This window comes from Globicephala melas, chromosome 15, assembly GCF_963455315.2.
Source record: "Globicephala melas chromosome 15, mGloMel1.2, whole genome shotgun sequence".
Taxonomy (NCBI): Eukaryota; Metazoa; Chordata; class Mammalia; order Artiodactyla; family Delphinidae; genus Globicephala; species Globicephala melas.
This window is the reverse complement of record NC_083328.1, coordinates 25,013,444-25,028,743: the sequence shown is the minus strand read 5'-3', so window position 1 is coordinate 25,028,743 and position 15,300 is coordinate 25,013,444. Positions and strand designations below refer to the sequence as shown.

General features: G+C 51.2%; 1 protein-coding gene across 1 annotated transcript in view; it reads right to left on the bottom strand.

Annotated features, from left to right (window-relative positions):
• The window catches only part of ABCC6 (ATP binding cassette subfamily C member 6), a 55,766-nt gene that overhangs the window by 28,194 nt on the left and 12,272 nt on the right, over positions 1 to 15,300 (bottom strand). Inside the window, exons 8-17 of the mRNA XM_030884059.2 lie at positions 13,426 to 13,629; positions 11,901 to 12,078; positions 9,013 to 9,174; positions 6,317 to 6,409; positions 5,917 to 6,120; positions 5,211 to 5,357; positions 4,480 to 4,567; positions 2,313 to 2,388; positions 441 to 567; positions 110 to 286 (exon numbers count right to left, since the gene is read on the bottom strand). Coding sequence (XP_030739919.1) covers positions 110 to 286; positions 441 to 567; positions 2,313 to 2,388; positions 4,480 to 4,567; positions 5,211 to 5,357; positions 5,917 to 6,120; positions 6,317 to 6,409; positions 9,013 to 9,174; positions 11,901 to 12,078; positions 13,426 to 13,629 — 1,456 coding nt within the window. The remainder of the gene's footprint in view (positions 1 to 109; positions 287 to 440; positions 568 to 2,312; positions 2,389 to 4,479; positions 4,568 to 5,210; positions 5,358 to 5,916; positions 6,121 to 6,316; positions 6,410 to 9,012; positions 9,175 to 11,900; positions 12,079 to 13,425; positions 13,630 to 15,300) is intronic.

Here is a 15,300-nt window from a genome sequence, read left to right as displayed (position 1 = left end):
CCTGCCCCCACCCCAGTGACCCTCCCACCACACCAACCCACAGGTCAGGGTGGCAAATGACCCTCAGCCGCCATGCCTCCCTGGCCCAAGAAGGCCCTGAGACCCTCACCTGCTCCCCAGTTTGGGTGTGGACTCCTGCAGGGAAGCTGCCCACGTCTGGCCACAGGGCACAGGCCTCTAGGACCCTCTCCAGCCACGGCAGGTCCAGCTCCTGCCCGAAGCACACGTTGTCTACCACAGACATGTTCTGGACCCAGGCCTCCTGCGGCACGTAAGCCACCGGACCCTAAAACACAAGGAGGCTGATGGGGACGGAGGAGGAACGGTGGGAGCTAGGCTCTTGGTGGTGGTGGAAGGCGGCAGGGAGCTTAGCTGTGGGACGGGGAACGGAGGAGCAGAGACGGGGACATTCCAGCAGACAGGCAGGGGTGCAGCCTCACCTTGATGCTCACGGACCCCTCCACCTTTGACAGCTCCCCAAGGAGGGCAGAGAGCAGGGAGGACTTTCCTGCCCCCACTGGACCGACGACAGCCAGCAGGCAGCCCTGGGGCACCGTAAGGTTGATCCTGGCAACACAGAAGGGGTGACGTGTCCCTGGGTAGGATTCAGCCCGAGTCTGCGCAGAATTAGTGAACCCCAGACAGAGCCAGCCTCGGCTGCTGATGACACACCTGGGGTGGGGGGGCCGCTGAGAGGATGTCTGGGGGCCGTCCTTCCCTCTCCCGATCCCTGTCTGGCTATGCGAGCAGCCATTCTGCATGTGATCATACATGTGTCCACATACATGCACGCACATGTGTATGCGCACACTCATTACATCACGCATGCATGCATGTACACAGATGATGCATGCAAGCACACAGGGCACATGTGTCTGTGCACACATATACTACATACACAGACTGCACACACACAGATACACACCCTCACACAAGTGCACATATGCACACCATATGTGTGTACACACAGACATATGCACACAACATATACACAATCCATGCACACACAAGTGCATGCACACACACAAACATGCTCTCACACACGCCCGTGCATACACACATCTGCACGCACGCATGTACACCCGTGTGTACACATGTACCCGCACTCACACAGGGTTTATTGGGCAGGAGGTTTAACCAGCATCTCCTCTTGCCCAGGTCATTGCCACAAGCTCCTCACCACTCTTCCTGCTTCTGCCCTCCCTCCCCGCCCCTTTCTGTGTCATGCAGTCTGTCCTCCATGCAGGGGCCCAAGGGACCTGTTCAAACCCAAGCCGGCTCATGACACTCCCCCGCTGAAGCCCCCGGCGGTTCCTGTTTCACTCAGGGTAACACTCAAGCTAACAATCATGAAGGACACCCAGCATCCCATTGCTGCAGCCATGCTGACTTCCTGCTTCCCAAACACACCTGGGGGGATTGTGCCCTGCAGGTGTCACATAGCAATGTCTAGAGACACTTTCAGTTGTTATACCTGGTGTGGCTGCTGCTGGAATCTAGTGGGTAGATACTGGGGGTTCTGCTAATCATGCTACAGTGCACAGGACAGCCCCCATGACAAAGAACTATCCAGCCCTGAACATCAGCAGTGCTGAGCTGGAGAATCCTGGGTCCAGGCATACTCCTGCCTCAGGACCTTTGCACTTGCTGTTCCCACTGCTTAGAAAGCTCCTCTCCCAGACACGTACAAGGCTCATTCCTTCCCCTCATTTGACCTCTGTTTAAATGCCAAGCCTTCCCTCACCGCACACACCCCTCCTTTGACATCGTGCTCTGCCTCCCGACCCTGATTTCTCATTTGTGCACCCCCCCACCCCCGATCAGAACATCAGCCCCAAGAGCACAGGGTTCTTATCTGTTTTCTTCACTCTATTCCCAGTTCCTAGGACAAGGCCTGGCACAGAGCAAGGGCTCAATAAATACAATGAAATGAGCAAATGACAAGAAACACAAATACGGCCCTGGGTGTTTTCTTTCCCTTCACAGGGAGTTTTGGGGTTGGCGGGGGTTTTCTGCCACAGAGACCCAGCCAAATAGTTGGGGGCTGGAGGTGACAATGACCAGTCTAACACAGGAGGCACAGAAGCGCCCACAGCTGACTGGGCCGGGCCTTGGGGCTGTTCTTGGCCAGGCCTCCCTTGGCATCATCGTGACCAGCCTGGGGACCAGAGAGCCATCTCCTCCCTGTTGGGCAAGGCTCAGATGCCCTGTTCCCCCTCTGTGGGCAGGAGCTCTCCCTTTCCCAGCTTTCCCATCCTCCCCCACTTCGTCAACGGCAACAGGAAGGTTGTTACCAGGGAAACCACCTGTACCTGTGCAGGCAGGGAGGGCTTTCCTGGGACCAAGCGAAGGTGCCTTCCTGTATTCTGATGTAATCCTCTCCAGTGGCTGCAGGGCATTAAAGACCAGTTATAAGAGATGCTCCCGGCTGGCCCCTCCTCTAAGAGACCCCCAGGCAACAGGAAATCTCTTCCACTAAACAAACTGTCCCTCCACTCACTGGCTTGTGTGTGACCCTGTGGTGGTCATATTCTCTCCCTGCTGGATGGTTATACAACTCGGGTCGGCAAACCATAGCCCAGGGGCCAGATCCTGTCTGCTGCCTATTTTTATAAAGTTTTATTGGAACACAGCCATGATCATTCATTTATGTAGTGCTATGGCTGCTTTCACACTACAAAGGCAAAGGTGAGCAGTTACAACAGAGAACAAAGGGCCTTGGAAAGCCTAAAATATGTACAATTGGGTCCTTCATAGAAAAGGTTAGTGGGCTTCTGATACAATTTATCACCTGATCCAGGACTCTGGAGAGTGAAGGGAGTGTTATTAATTCCACTGGGACCACAGATGTAACCAGGGACATATGGTCTCCCTATGTCCCTGGGTCTCAGATATTTTATCTATATAATGAGGGAGGAGCCAGATTTAGTGGTTTTGGACACAGAATACGCATTTAGAATCACCTGGAAAGATTTTTTAAAACACAAAGCTCTCCATGGCTCAGCCCAAACCAATAAATGAGAATCTCCATGGGAGTGGGGCCTGAGAATCTTACATCTAACGAGCGGTTGACACCCGTTGACACCCCCTGGACTGGATGGTCTCTAGGGGAGGGTTGCAGACAAAATGCAGGACGTCCAGTTACATCTGAATTTTGAATAAACAATGAGTACTTTTTTAGGATAATTATGCCGCCACATATTGCATGGGAGCTACTAAGACTAAAAAAACCTATGCTCTGAGTATGCGAAATTCAAATTTAACCGGGAGTCCTGTTTTTCTTTGTGAATCTGGCTACCCTACTCTGGGGTCTTGTCTTTTCTTAATGGTCTGGGGTGTGGGGATGCTTCTCCATTTCCCCATCTGTAAGATGGGTGGGTCGTAGAGGTATCCACCCCATAGTGCTGGGTGAGGAGCGAGGGGGTCTCCACTAAGTAAAGCACTTTGAATGTGCTGGCTCGTGGTAAACACTTGGTCAACATTAGCTGTCGGTGTCTGTGTTCATCTCACTGTCACACACCTTTGGGGGAACAGCAGGGACTGAGATTGTGGGGGGCGGTATGAGGCTCTGGCCGCAGGCAGGTGACCAGGTGTGTCAAAGTCATGACTCAAATAACCCTTAGGGGTCTCTGGTCCAGGGGCCCTCCTGTGGGGATAAAGGCATGACATCACGGACCCTAAGCTATTTATTGGGCAGCTCCTGAGACCGGGGACCTGCTATCTTTTGGTGGCCCTCAGGGTGATCCTGGTGGAGGTGGGGTGACACAGTGGGGAACGGAGCCAGCAGTGGGGGAGTTACTGCCCAGGGCCACACAGCCGGGTGAGGCAGACCTGGGATTTGAAGGCACAGCCCACCTCTGAATGCCCACATCGCACTGCTTTGGCTGAACAAAGCTTTGCCCGGCTGAAAACGTGCCCAGAGCCGTGAGGAGCCTCAGAGACAGCAATTTTGGGTTACTTAGAGGCCTCTTTGCTGACTTCTGTGGGGTTTTCTCCTAATAATAATTCTAACTAAAATGCACTGAATGCTGACTTTGTGCAGGGCCCTGCTCTAACTGCGATGCTTCAAAGGACTCATTTAACCCTCACAACAATCCTATGCAGAGGTGCTGTGATGATCATCATGTCCATTTTGCAGATGGGAACACTGAGGCTCAGAGAGATTAATAACTGGCCAACGTCACCCATGTTGGGGTCAGGGCTGGAGCCAGAGTTTGGATTCAGGCACAATGTCACAGGATATACTTCTAATCACCATGTGGGTGATTTCTAGGTAAGCAGCTTGATGCTTTCTTAGGTACAAGGGGAGAGCCCTTACATGGCATCTGTTTCCTAGTCACACGGCCGATGGCCTGGTCTGCACGTGCCAGCACACGCCAGCAGCCCCTCAGCTGGGCCTGGCATTCCATCTATGGGAAGGGGGAGCCCTGCTGGTTCCTTCATCCCTCCCACCCCCTTCCCGCTGAACTCAGCTCTCACCACATCTGCAGGACCTTGAGTCCACGGCCTCAGGGTCAATTTCTTCCAGGCAGAGGAAGGCAGCCAGACGGTCAAAGGACACCCGGGCCTGGAAAAACCAAAGCCCTAGGTCAACTGTGCCATAAGGGCAAAAAAAGAACTCGGGCGTTGGGTGCCTCAAGATAGTGGGAAAGCTTCCGGACTACTGAGTCCTACATTTGCAAGGCATCAACACAAAGCTTTCTGGGTCACGGAAAACGATGCACGTGAGGTTGGCACAATGAGGTAGTGGTGACCTCCCACCTCCTTGCTTCCATTCTGCAGACCAGACCCGGGAAGAGGATGGTGGCTTTTCCAGTTGGCCGTCATCAGGAATGATTGCAAACTTTGTCCACCTGGAGGCACCCTCTCCACTCCCAGCCCCAACCCCATCTTCCGTGATGAAAGGATAGTTAAATAGGGACGGCTCAGCTGGACCACTTTTCTCATTTTCATCACACGGTGTGAGTGCAGACAGTAGAGGAAGAGAAATGAAGTGAAATTGCTTTGTATATAAAGGGAACCGGACTGAATTCTTGCATGTGGAATTGCTGGAAAGGTGAGGCTCCCTATTTTGAGGATGTTTGCTGGCATCTTCCCGCTGTTCCCTGTGCCCTCCCGTCTCTTTCCCTGCTTCGTTTCCTTGCCCCAGCACAGCCTGCTACACCCCTACACGGCTCCTCCAAGACGGCCTCCCCTCCCTGCCACCTCACCTGGACAACGGAGTGGATGGAGAAGGGCAGGAAAGCCTGGGCCTTGTTGAGAATGTTGAGAACCGTGAGGGTCACGAAGGCCTTCTCAGCGTCCATGGCATTCTCCTCGGCCACCAGAGTATGGACAGCAAACACAACCAGTGCCACCTGGGTGGGAGACACAGGAGGTGACATTGAGCTGCTAAACGTGGCCAGGAAAGGCAGGCCAGCTGTGGTATCTCAAGGGGTCCTTGTGGCCACACCTGCCATGTGGGAATGGGTTCCCCTCCACCCAGATCTCCCCCCAAATTCTTCTACTGATGAAAGGAGTTGCGTGCATGTGACCTCTGTTCTAAGAATCAGAAACTCTTGGTTCCAGGCTTTGGGGGACACCACAGTTTTCCATCTTGGTGGCATTTGTGTGGTTCTAGACATGGGTGGAACTTGTGACTCTAGACTCTCTGGGAAGATGACTCTGAAGTTGCAGGTATCAACAGCCACGGAGGGCTCTAGGTCCTGGTGGCATTTGTAGTTCCGGATGTCACTAGGGGGTGGTTCTGTTCCAGGGGTTGGTGGTGTTTTGGTTCCAGGTGTCGTCGATATGATGATGATGATATGATGACCAGCAGGTCAGTGCCCCTGTGATCCTATATGGGGAGCCCTTATCCCCACATCCAGCACTCCCTCCCCCAGTCCATGCTCTGCAGGGAGACCAGAGTGACATCACCAGAAACGTGGACACTTGGAAGGACACCAGAGACACAGAGAAGAGGAGGCTGGAGGTCCTCAAGGCGCCCAGCTCCTGGGCCCGGATGCTCAGGACTCTGTCCAGAAAGGCTCCCTCCCAGCCGTGGTACTTGACCGTCCTCACGTTCCTGAGGATGCAGCTGGTGAGCCGTGCCCGAGAGTCCTTCTTTCTCATTTGCTCTTCCTGGGACCAGAGGGAAGAAGAGAAGAGGGGACAGGGGCAAGTCCGGGATTTTCCTTCTCTGCAACCGCCGCAAGCCGCCACCACGCCCACCCCACACCTCTCTCCTCCCCACTGCCATGCACCAGTGCAGGGCCCAGGACCTGCAGGCTTCCTGCCCCCTTCCTGCCTGGAGTGTCCCTTCTTCCAAATGCCAAACCTGATGGTGGTTCCTCTTCTTGGTGATGAAGAAATTCAGAGGGAGAAGGCTCAGGAAGACGGCGATGGCGGTGAGGGCAGAGGGTCCTAGAAGCTGGAGACAAAGGGCAGGATGTCACAAGACAATTCCAGAAGCCCAGCTGTCAGTACAGGGGTGGAGGGAGGCTCAGACTTGGGCCCTAAGGCAGGGAGGTGTCAGAGAGTCCAATGAGTGCAGCCACCAGGTCTTAGAGACCAGGACTCATGGGCTCCTTAGAAGGAAATACCTGTGGAAGATGGAGTCCATCTTCATTAGGGAGGGGAGAGAGGGGGAAATGATGCACCTCACACAATGGAGTGGGGACGGGGTCATAGTCAAGACGAGTCATGCACCTAGATGGGCAGGGCAAGGGCGGCGCCTGGCTAGAACGTGAAGACAGACTCTGGAATCGGGATCTGGGTTCAAATCCTGACTTTACACATACTGGTGTGGCCTTGGGCAAGTTACTGACCCTCCCTAAGCTGCAGTTTCTCACATTAAATGGAAATGGAGCTGTTCCCACTGCCAGTAGTGAATGCTGGTGTCATACAATCAATGATTATCCCCTGACAAGGGTTGCCAGATTTAGCAAATAAATATATTTAACGGCCTGCCCAGTGAAATTTGAATTTCAGATAAACAGCAAATAAGTTTTTAGTATAAGTATATCCCATGTCATGTTTGGGATATATTTATGATAAGAAATTCTTCTGTTTATCTGAAATTCATCTTTAACTGGACGTCCTGTATTTTGTCTGGCAGCCCTACCCCCCAGCTTTGTGACTTGGGACAGTTATCTTCCCTCCCTCGTTTGTTTCTCTATCTGGAAAATGTGGAGGTGGCGAGTAGGGTAAATGATTTTTAAGTGGCTATGATTTGTGATTCCTCCTGAGGTCATTTGGGTCCATTCTCTAGACAAGCCCCACCCCCCTCTTCAGTCTGTGGGCCTCATTTTCCCCTCTCAGCCCCTAAGAATGTTTACTTTCTAATCTTGACGCCCTAGCGAGCCAGTGTTTCATTTACGCAGCAATTGCGCCTCCCAATGGCCAAATGGAGAGATGCCCAGAAGGCAAACACCTGCCTACAGCCAGGGCTGGGAGAGTATTCAAAGGAATGTGAACAGAAGGTTAAATAAACTCTCTCTGGCAAAAATGCTACAAATGCTAACTGTAGCAACCCCAATTCCTACCCCTCCCCCTTTACCAGGGCCTCATGGTTACTTTCTGATGTTAGGACCACCTGCCAAGGGTCAGGGAAAGTGATGGGTGTGTTGTCTGCAGTTTCACTTGAGTCACCCATCGGCCTGCTTAACTGCCCTGCATTTTACCCAGTGTCCTTCCTCCCTTTCTCTCTAATAATAACAGCTAACATTTATGCACTTACTGAGCACCCTCTGTATGCTAGGTCCTAGACTGCAAGGTAGCAAGTCAAAAAGTGTCCAGGCCCCAAGCCCTTATGGTGGGGGCACTGGAGCAGTAGCAGAGGTACAATAATGATGATAACACACAGCTGATATTCTGGAGCATTCCACACTCACTCACAATCAATATGCTGTTGATACACCCACCCAGGGGCCTGTGAAACACAGCACATGTGCCAGATCTCTCCTGTTTATATGCCGACCTCAAGCCATACAAAGATTGGTAATCGGTCTTACATTTTAAAGTGATTGAAGTAAATCAAACGATGATGATTTCATGATATGTGTTAATTACATGAAATTCAAACTTCAGTGTCCATAAGTAATTTTATTGGACCACCACCAGGCCTGTTTGATTAGTATTGTCTGTGGCTGCTTGCGCACTAGAAGGGCAGAGTTAAATAGTTTTGAGAGAGACCCTATGGCCCCTAACGTCTAAAATATCTACAATCTTCTCCTTTACAGAAAAGTCTGTGAGCCTGGAACCAGCCCACATGGAGCAGAGATGAAGAAGATCTTCAAATGAACTGCCCCATCACCATGCATAACCAACAAGACAATTAAACACCTATAGGGTATAGCTGTGTCCCAGATGCTATCTAAGTGCTTCACAGGTATTAGCTCATTTAATTCCTCAGCAACTCAAGGGCTGGGGCACTTCGGTTAATTATAATCCTCACTTTGCCGATGAGGAAATGAGGCACCGAGAGGCTAAGTTACTTACCGGGAGGTTTTACAACTAGCAAGTGGTGAAAGCAGGATTCGAACCCAGGCAGTCCCACTACAAAGTCTGTGATTTTAATTAAAAAGAAAATCCTGCACCACAAAACAGATGTAAGAAAGTTAGAAAAAGTTCTGATTTTTTTTTGCCTGGTTGGCTACTTTATGCTCTTTGAAAACCAAGTAGTAAATTCTTTCCCCTAAATTTTCTTTCCATTTTTTTTGTTGTTGGTAGTGGTGGTGGTGATGATGCCCTACCATTACTGGTAACTTCAAAACATGCCTAATCCGCCCACTTGGTACCCCGATATCACACCCAAAAAGTGCCAATGTCATCACCATCATCATCATATAGACAAGGAAACTGAGGCCCCAAGAGGTGAGCATCCTGCCCGAGGTGAAGTGAAGGTCATCCTCGTCTAAGACTTTGCCCATTACGTCAGCCCGCAGGGTGCAGGTGGAGATAGGATTAAGAAGGAGGCGAGGAAGGGTGGGGGAGGATTCAACTCAAATCCCAGCTCCCTCTGCCCCAGCACACCTGCCAGAGGTAGAGAAAGCAGATGATGATCCAGATGAGCGGCAGCCACAGCCCGTTGAGGTAGGTGATGCTCTCCGTCAGCCGCTGCACGTCCACAGACACCAGGTTGACCACGTCCCCCACTGCGCTGGCCTTTCTGGAGCTGCTAGACAGAGCCAGGACCTGGGAGGGGCAGAAGGTGGAGACCTGAGTCAGAAAGGAGGGAAGGAGTGGGTGAGGGGCAGTTAGGGAGGCCCATGGAGGCAGGGAGACCCACGGAGGGAGGAAGGGCTCAGGAGGGAGGGAGGCCCACGGCTTGGACTGAGCAAGAGAACAGCTACCCAGCAGGCCGGGGTCTAAGCTGTGCTGCCCCTGCTGGCTGAAGCAGATTTCTTTACCATCTGAGCCTCAGTTCACTCATCTGTAAAGTGGGCTAATAAAATCTCCTCAGCTAACTTCCCATTGTGAGACTCCGGGGAGAAGACAAAAATGAAAATACCCTGAAACCCCTAAAGCACTGGACTAATAACAATTAATAGCATACTACATAAAAACCTTGGATTCATGCTGATAATGGTGGTCATCTGCTGAGCACTAGATCCTAGGCACTGTGCTAAATAAACTAACAGTTTCACCATTTTCCATGATGGGGCACATCAGACAACAGTATGGAGCAGGTACTGCCATATTTCATTCAATCCAAAACACTGTGGATAAAGTACTCTCTATTTTTGTATCACTATGGGAAAAAAATCAATGCCAACTAAATTAAAACATCTTGATTTCAGAAGTTGAAAAGAGAAAAAAAAGTGAGACTAGAATCAGTGAGATGCAGAATTATTAACCCCATTTCACAGCTAAGGAAACTGAGGCACAAAGAAATTGACCAATTTGCCCAAAGCCAGAGGGCTCCTAAGTGGCTGGGCCAGGATTGGAATCCAGGATGACAGAGGCACGACGTGGGCTAGACAGGGTGTTAGACTGACCCCTGTAGGCATTCAGTGTGCCTCTCAGACACCAAGCTGGTTTTCTGGCAGCCCCAAATTTGCCCTAACTCTGGGGTCACAGTGGACCCCTTCCAGACTGTTGAATGCTACGTGCTACTCGCAATCCTCTCTCTGCTGAGTGTGTCAGGGAAGAAGTGAGGGGGTGAAGTGGTGAGCTGGAAATGATTGAGTGTAGAAATTCTGAAAAAAAACCTTCAAATCTTTACTGAGCACCTGCTCTGTAGGGCCTCACTCTGAGGTGAGTACTGTGATCAAGAGAGGCAGGGCCCTTGCTCTCTTCGGAGTGGAGTTTGAGCTGGGGAACAAAATTAAATAAAGATTTACATAGTTCATCCTTTAATAGTAATTATGATGAGTGCCATGAAGAAGTGTTTTAAAATATAGGCTTTATCATTATTCAGGCATGGCAAGCCCACAGATCAGAGAAGACTGCCCTTGACAAGAAGGTTTATTATACTCACAGATCTCAAGAGGAGGGGGCACCCCACGCTATGAGGGGGCCACTTGGGGAAGCACCAGGATGCTGCAGGGTTGGGGGGACCACAGGCAAGAGCTTGTTGTGGTTTTCATGGGAAGGTCAGGCAGGGTAAGCAGGCTTAGGATTGGCTAGTTTGAATAATTCCACCAGGCTCTGGGCATAGGAGCTGGGCCTCATTGTCTGGTACCCTGCCCTGGGGCGATTAGGGCAGGGGATAGTGGCCTAGAGTGTTAGGGCCCAAAAAGGAGGCAGTTGGGGTGTGAGCTCTGGATTGGTTGGCTTGCATGTGAAAGAGATGCTTTCACATGAGTCACTTAGCATCTCTGGGAACTGGCTGACCCTGGGAGGGACAGAGGGGCAGCCCCTCCAGGGTCAGCAAGACCCCAGATGTCAAAGCACCAGATACAGAAAATAGGAAGACACAGTTAAAACAGAAGCAGCCCAGAGGGCAGAGTGGAGGGGTATGGCCTCATCAGGTGATGAAGGCGGCTGCCCCAAGGGTGGGGACGGGAAGAGCAAAGGCTTCAAGTCATCTTCCTGCAGCCTCAGCTCCATGTGTGGACTCCCAAGACTGGACAGGCCATACCAGCTCAGGGGGATGTGGCCTGAAACTCAGGAGCCAGTCACATGGCCATCCAGGAGCTGATCCCTTTGCCCCCTTCTTTCCCAAGTGCCTTCTTTCCCAAGTGACAGCTCAGGTGTGAGAGAAAGGGGCTTACACAGGACTGGGTTGCCCTTGCTCAGATGCTCCAGACCCCAGAGGGGCCAACGTCTCTTAGAGCAGCAGCCTCATGGGTTTCGGTTCCAAGGTCCCCCAAGGGGACAAGAATCACTGCACAGAGAGAAGCCCAATGCTATGGCTTACCTCCGGGTATCATAGTTCATTGGCAGAACTTCCAGCCCAGATGCAATTTACCAGTGGGTCAGGGGTCATTTTCACTGTAAGCAGTGTTACCTGGTAAAATAGCTGACAGTCCACCTTTATCCAGTTTCCACACAGCCTGTAGGTTAGCCCTTTATCCTCAGGGGGGTGAGTGTTCACTACATGAAGAGTTGTGGAAAGGGTGCCCAGGCAGTGGGAACAGCAAGTGCAAAGGCCCTGAGGTGGGAGATTGTTTGGCGTGCTTGAGGAACTGAAAGAAGACCTGTGGGGCTGGAGGAAAGTGAAAGAAGTGTGAAGGAAGTGTGTGATGTAATCAGATAGAAGAGGTCCCAGGGTCAGATCATGCAAGGCCTTATAGAAATAGCCAAGAAGGTGAGGGTGTAGTGTGAGCAACTATGAGTAACGTGATGAATGAGTGTGGTTTTAGGCACTGATGACAGTAACGGTTCAGGAACATTCCTCTTCTTGGCTGGAACACTTGTCTGTAAATTGGGACAGGATGGAGAGAGAGGAAAGGCCACACCACTCCCCTGGGGCTCACCTTTCTGTACACCAGGCCCGTGATGGCCATTCGCAGCCTCATCTGTAGCACCTTGAGTCTGTACATGTGCTGCTGCTCGAACAGTGTTTGCAGGCAGGCGGAGAGGAACATCAGCACGGCGAGAAGATAGCCCTTCCAGGCCGGGGTCTTGGGGTCACCAATAAACTCCAGGAAGAGGCTGGTGAGAAAGGGCACCCATGGCTATTGCCTCTGCCTAAGCCTGGTCAGGTCTGGAGGACCAGAGAAACTCTAATTTGAAAGGAAACGTGCATCCCAGTGTTTACTGCAGCTTTATTTACAATAATAGCCAAGACATGGAAGCAACCTAAATGTCCACTGAATGGATAAAGAAGATGTGGTATAGATATACAATGGAATATTACTCAGCCATAAAAAGAATAAAATAGTGCCATTTGCAGCAACATGGATGGACCTAGAGATTATCATACTAAGTGAAGTAAGTCAGAGAAAGACAAATATCATATGATGTCACTTATACGTGGAATCTAAAAAAAATGATACAAATGAACTTATATACAAAACAGAAATAGACCCATAGACATAGAAGAGAAGCTCATGGTTACCAAAGGGAAAAGGGGTGGGGATAAATTAGGAGTTTGGGATTAACATATATACACTACTATTACAAAATAGATAACCAACAAGACCTACTGTATAGCACAGGGAACTATACTCAATATTTTGTAATAAGCTGTAAGGGAAAAGAACCTGAAAAAGAATATATTTACAATATAACTGAATCGTTTTGCTGTACACCTGAAACTAACACAACATTGTAACTCAACTGTACTTCAATAAGAAAAAGAAAAGAAAGAAAGAACAGTAGAAAAGATAAGCACCAGAAAAAAATTTCTGTTGTTAAGGTCACCCAGTTTGTAGTACTTTGTTATGGCAGCCCTAATGCGCCACCTCTTGAGTCTGGGCTGGCTGTGCAACCAGCTTTGGCCTCAGGAGAAAATGCAACTTTTGCTTTGTCTTGGAACCCTGCCAAATGGCCCTGTGAACAGGCTGGAATCAACCTTTTGAGGATGAGAGACCACCAGAGCAGAGACAAGATGTCCCAGCTGGGACTGTCTTGGACCAGCCAGTCCCCAGCCAGCCCCACAGGTGACTGCAGACAAATGAGTGAACCCAGCCAAGAAAAGAAGAATCGCCCAGCTGAACCCAGCTTGAATTTGCTGACCTACAGGATCATGAGCTAAAGAAGTGGCTTTAAGCCCCTCACTTTTGAGGGGCTTTGTTGTATAGCAAAAGCAAACTGATACAGTCAGGCTAGAATTCACTCGTTTTCCCTCCTCCCCAAGATCACTCACTTTCTCGTTTAATTGGTCCTTCCTGAGTATCCTTTTCACACACCCTCAGTGCCCTGAGCACCAGAGGTCTAGGCGGAGGCAGAAGGAGGGCTTCTTCTCCTTCTCCAGGGGACCTTCAGCCCTCCTAGCCCTGGACGGACACCGTTAAAGGGACCACCAGCCTCAGCGAGGCACCCAAGGCCTGGACCCACCTGAGGAGCTTGGGCACCGTGAACCTGAAGACATCACTGATGATGAGGCTGAGGGTCCCCAGGAGGAAGGTGGAGCGGCCCACCTGCCAGATGGCCCTCAGCAGTGGGCCCCTCTTGCCCCCTTGTTGCTGTAGGAGGGTCTCCGTCTCTGGGGTCTCCGCACCACGGTTTCCTTTCCTTTTAAATGCTGTCGCCTTGGTGTGCCTTAGGGGAGAGGAGAAATCAGCTCTGGGTCCTTGGAATAGACTGAATGTTTGGGTCTCCCCCACCCCCACCCCCTCACCACCACCCAAATTCATGTTGAAACTAATCCCCAGTGTGATGGTATTAGGAGGTGAGACCTTTGGGAGCTGATTAGGTTATGCAGGTGCAGCCCTCATGAATGGGATTAGTGCCCTTGTAAGAAAAAACCTAGAGAGTGCCCTCAGGTGTAACCCCATTTCATACATGAGGAAACTGAGGTTCAGAAGTAAACTTGTCCAAGGGCACACAGCTGAGAAGTGTAAGAACTGGGATTCGATCCCAACCTTCAGAGCCCAGCACTTTTTTTTTTTTTCTTGCGGTATGCAGGCCTCTCACTGTTGTGGCCTCTCCCGTCGCGGAGCACAGGCTCTGGAAGCGCAGGCTCAGCGGCCACGGCTCACGGGCCCAGCCGCTCCGCGGCATGTGGGATCTTCCCGGGCCGGGGCACGAACCCGTTTTCCCTGCATCGGCAGGCGGACTCTCAACCACCGCACCACTAGGGAAGCCCTGTTGGTTGCTTTTACTAGAACCGGGTGCAACTAGTCTCTTGGCCCACTTTTAACAGATATGAGTTTCCTGTTGTCCAGCAAAGCAAACCGCCTAGCCCCACTCCACCTGAACGAGCTGAAGGATCAGTGGTGTGCCTGGGTCTCATTTTTCAGAGAGGTGGGTTGAGACCCCAGAAGTCAGCCTTTTTACCCCCAAGGCCCAGCCAGCAGTGTGAATACCCCTCCACCACAAGCCGGTCGTCCAGTCCCTCCCTCCCTCCCCCTCAAGAATACTCTCAGCATCTCCTCAGGATGGAGGGGAGGGACAAATCTCAGCAGGCAGTCCAAAGGAAAAGTGGTATTTTTAGCACAAGAGGCTATAAGGAACCAGTCTTTACCACCCGGTTAGCTAAGAAATAAGCAAATGTTAATCTTCTACCCCTGTCTTGAAGCCTACCCCCGCCCCCCAGCCTCCCCTTCCGGTATTTGCAATTCAGCCATTTTTCTAAGCCTGCGCTCACCTCTCTCCCTTGTCACCTCTGTAGCCCTGAAATGTGCTCTCCTTGGCGCCCACAATTTGCCTGGGGTCGGGCAGGTCAGAGGCAAGGCCAGCGTGGCGTCCGGGCCGCGCACCTCGATGCCAAATGTTGGGTGCTTGTCCTGACTTGACTGGTGCTGCACACTCACTGGGCTGGACGACCACTGGGCAAGTGCCAAGCAGGGCCACCCCCACCTCCGGCCCCACCCAAACTGGGACCCAGGTGGGTAGACTTTTTGCTTGTATTTTCTTTTTACTTGTATTTCCCCCAGCACCTAGTTCAGCACCTGAATGTATAGGTGCTCAATAAATACTTGTCCAGTGAATGGGAAAAAACAGATGGAGTGATGTGTGCAAAGGGCCTACTGCTTGATATTAATAAAGATTTGTGGAAGGAAGGAAGGAAGGGAAGGAGGGAGGGCGGGAGGAAGGAAATGATTTGGTTTGGTTGATAGAACCTGGCCTTTGAGCAGGAAAACTGAGGTCCAAATGCCCTTCCCTCTGAGCCTCAGTGTTCTCATCCATAAAATGGGGTGGGTGAAGAGACCACTGTGAAAGCCTCTTTCCAGCTGGATGTTTTGCTCTGTTCTGTTCTAGCTGCTCACC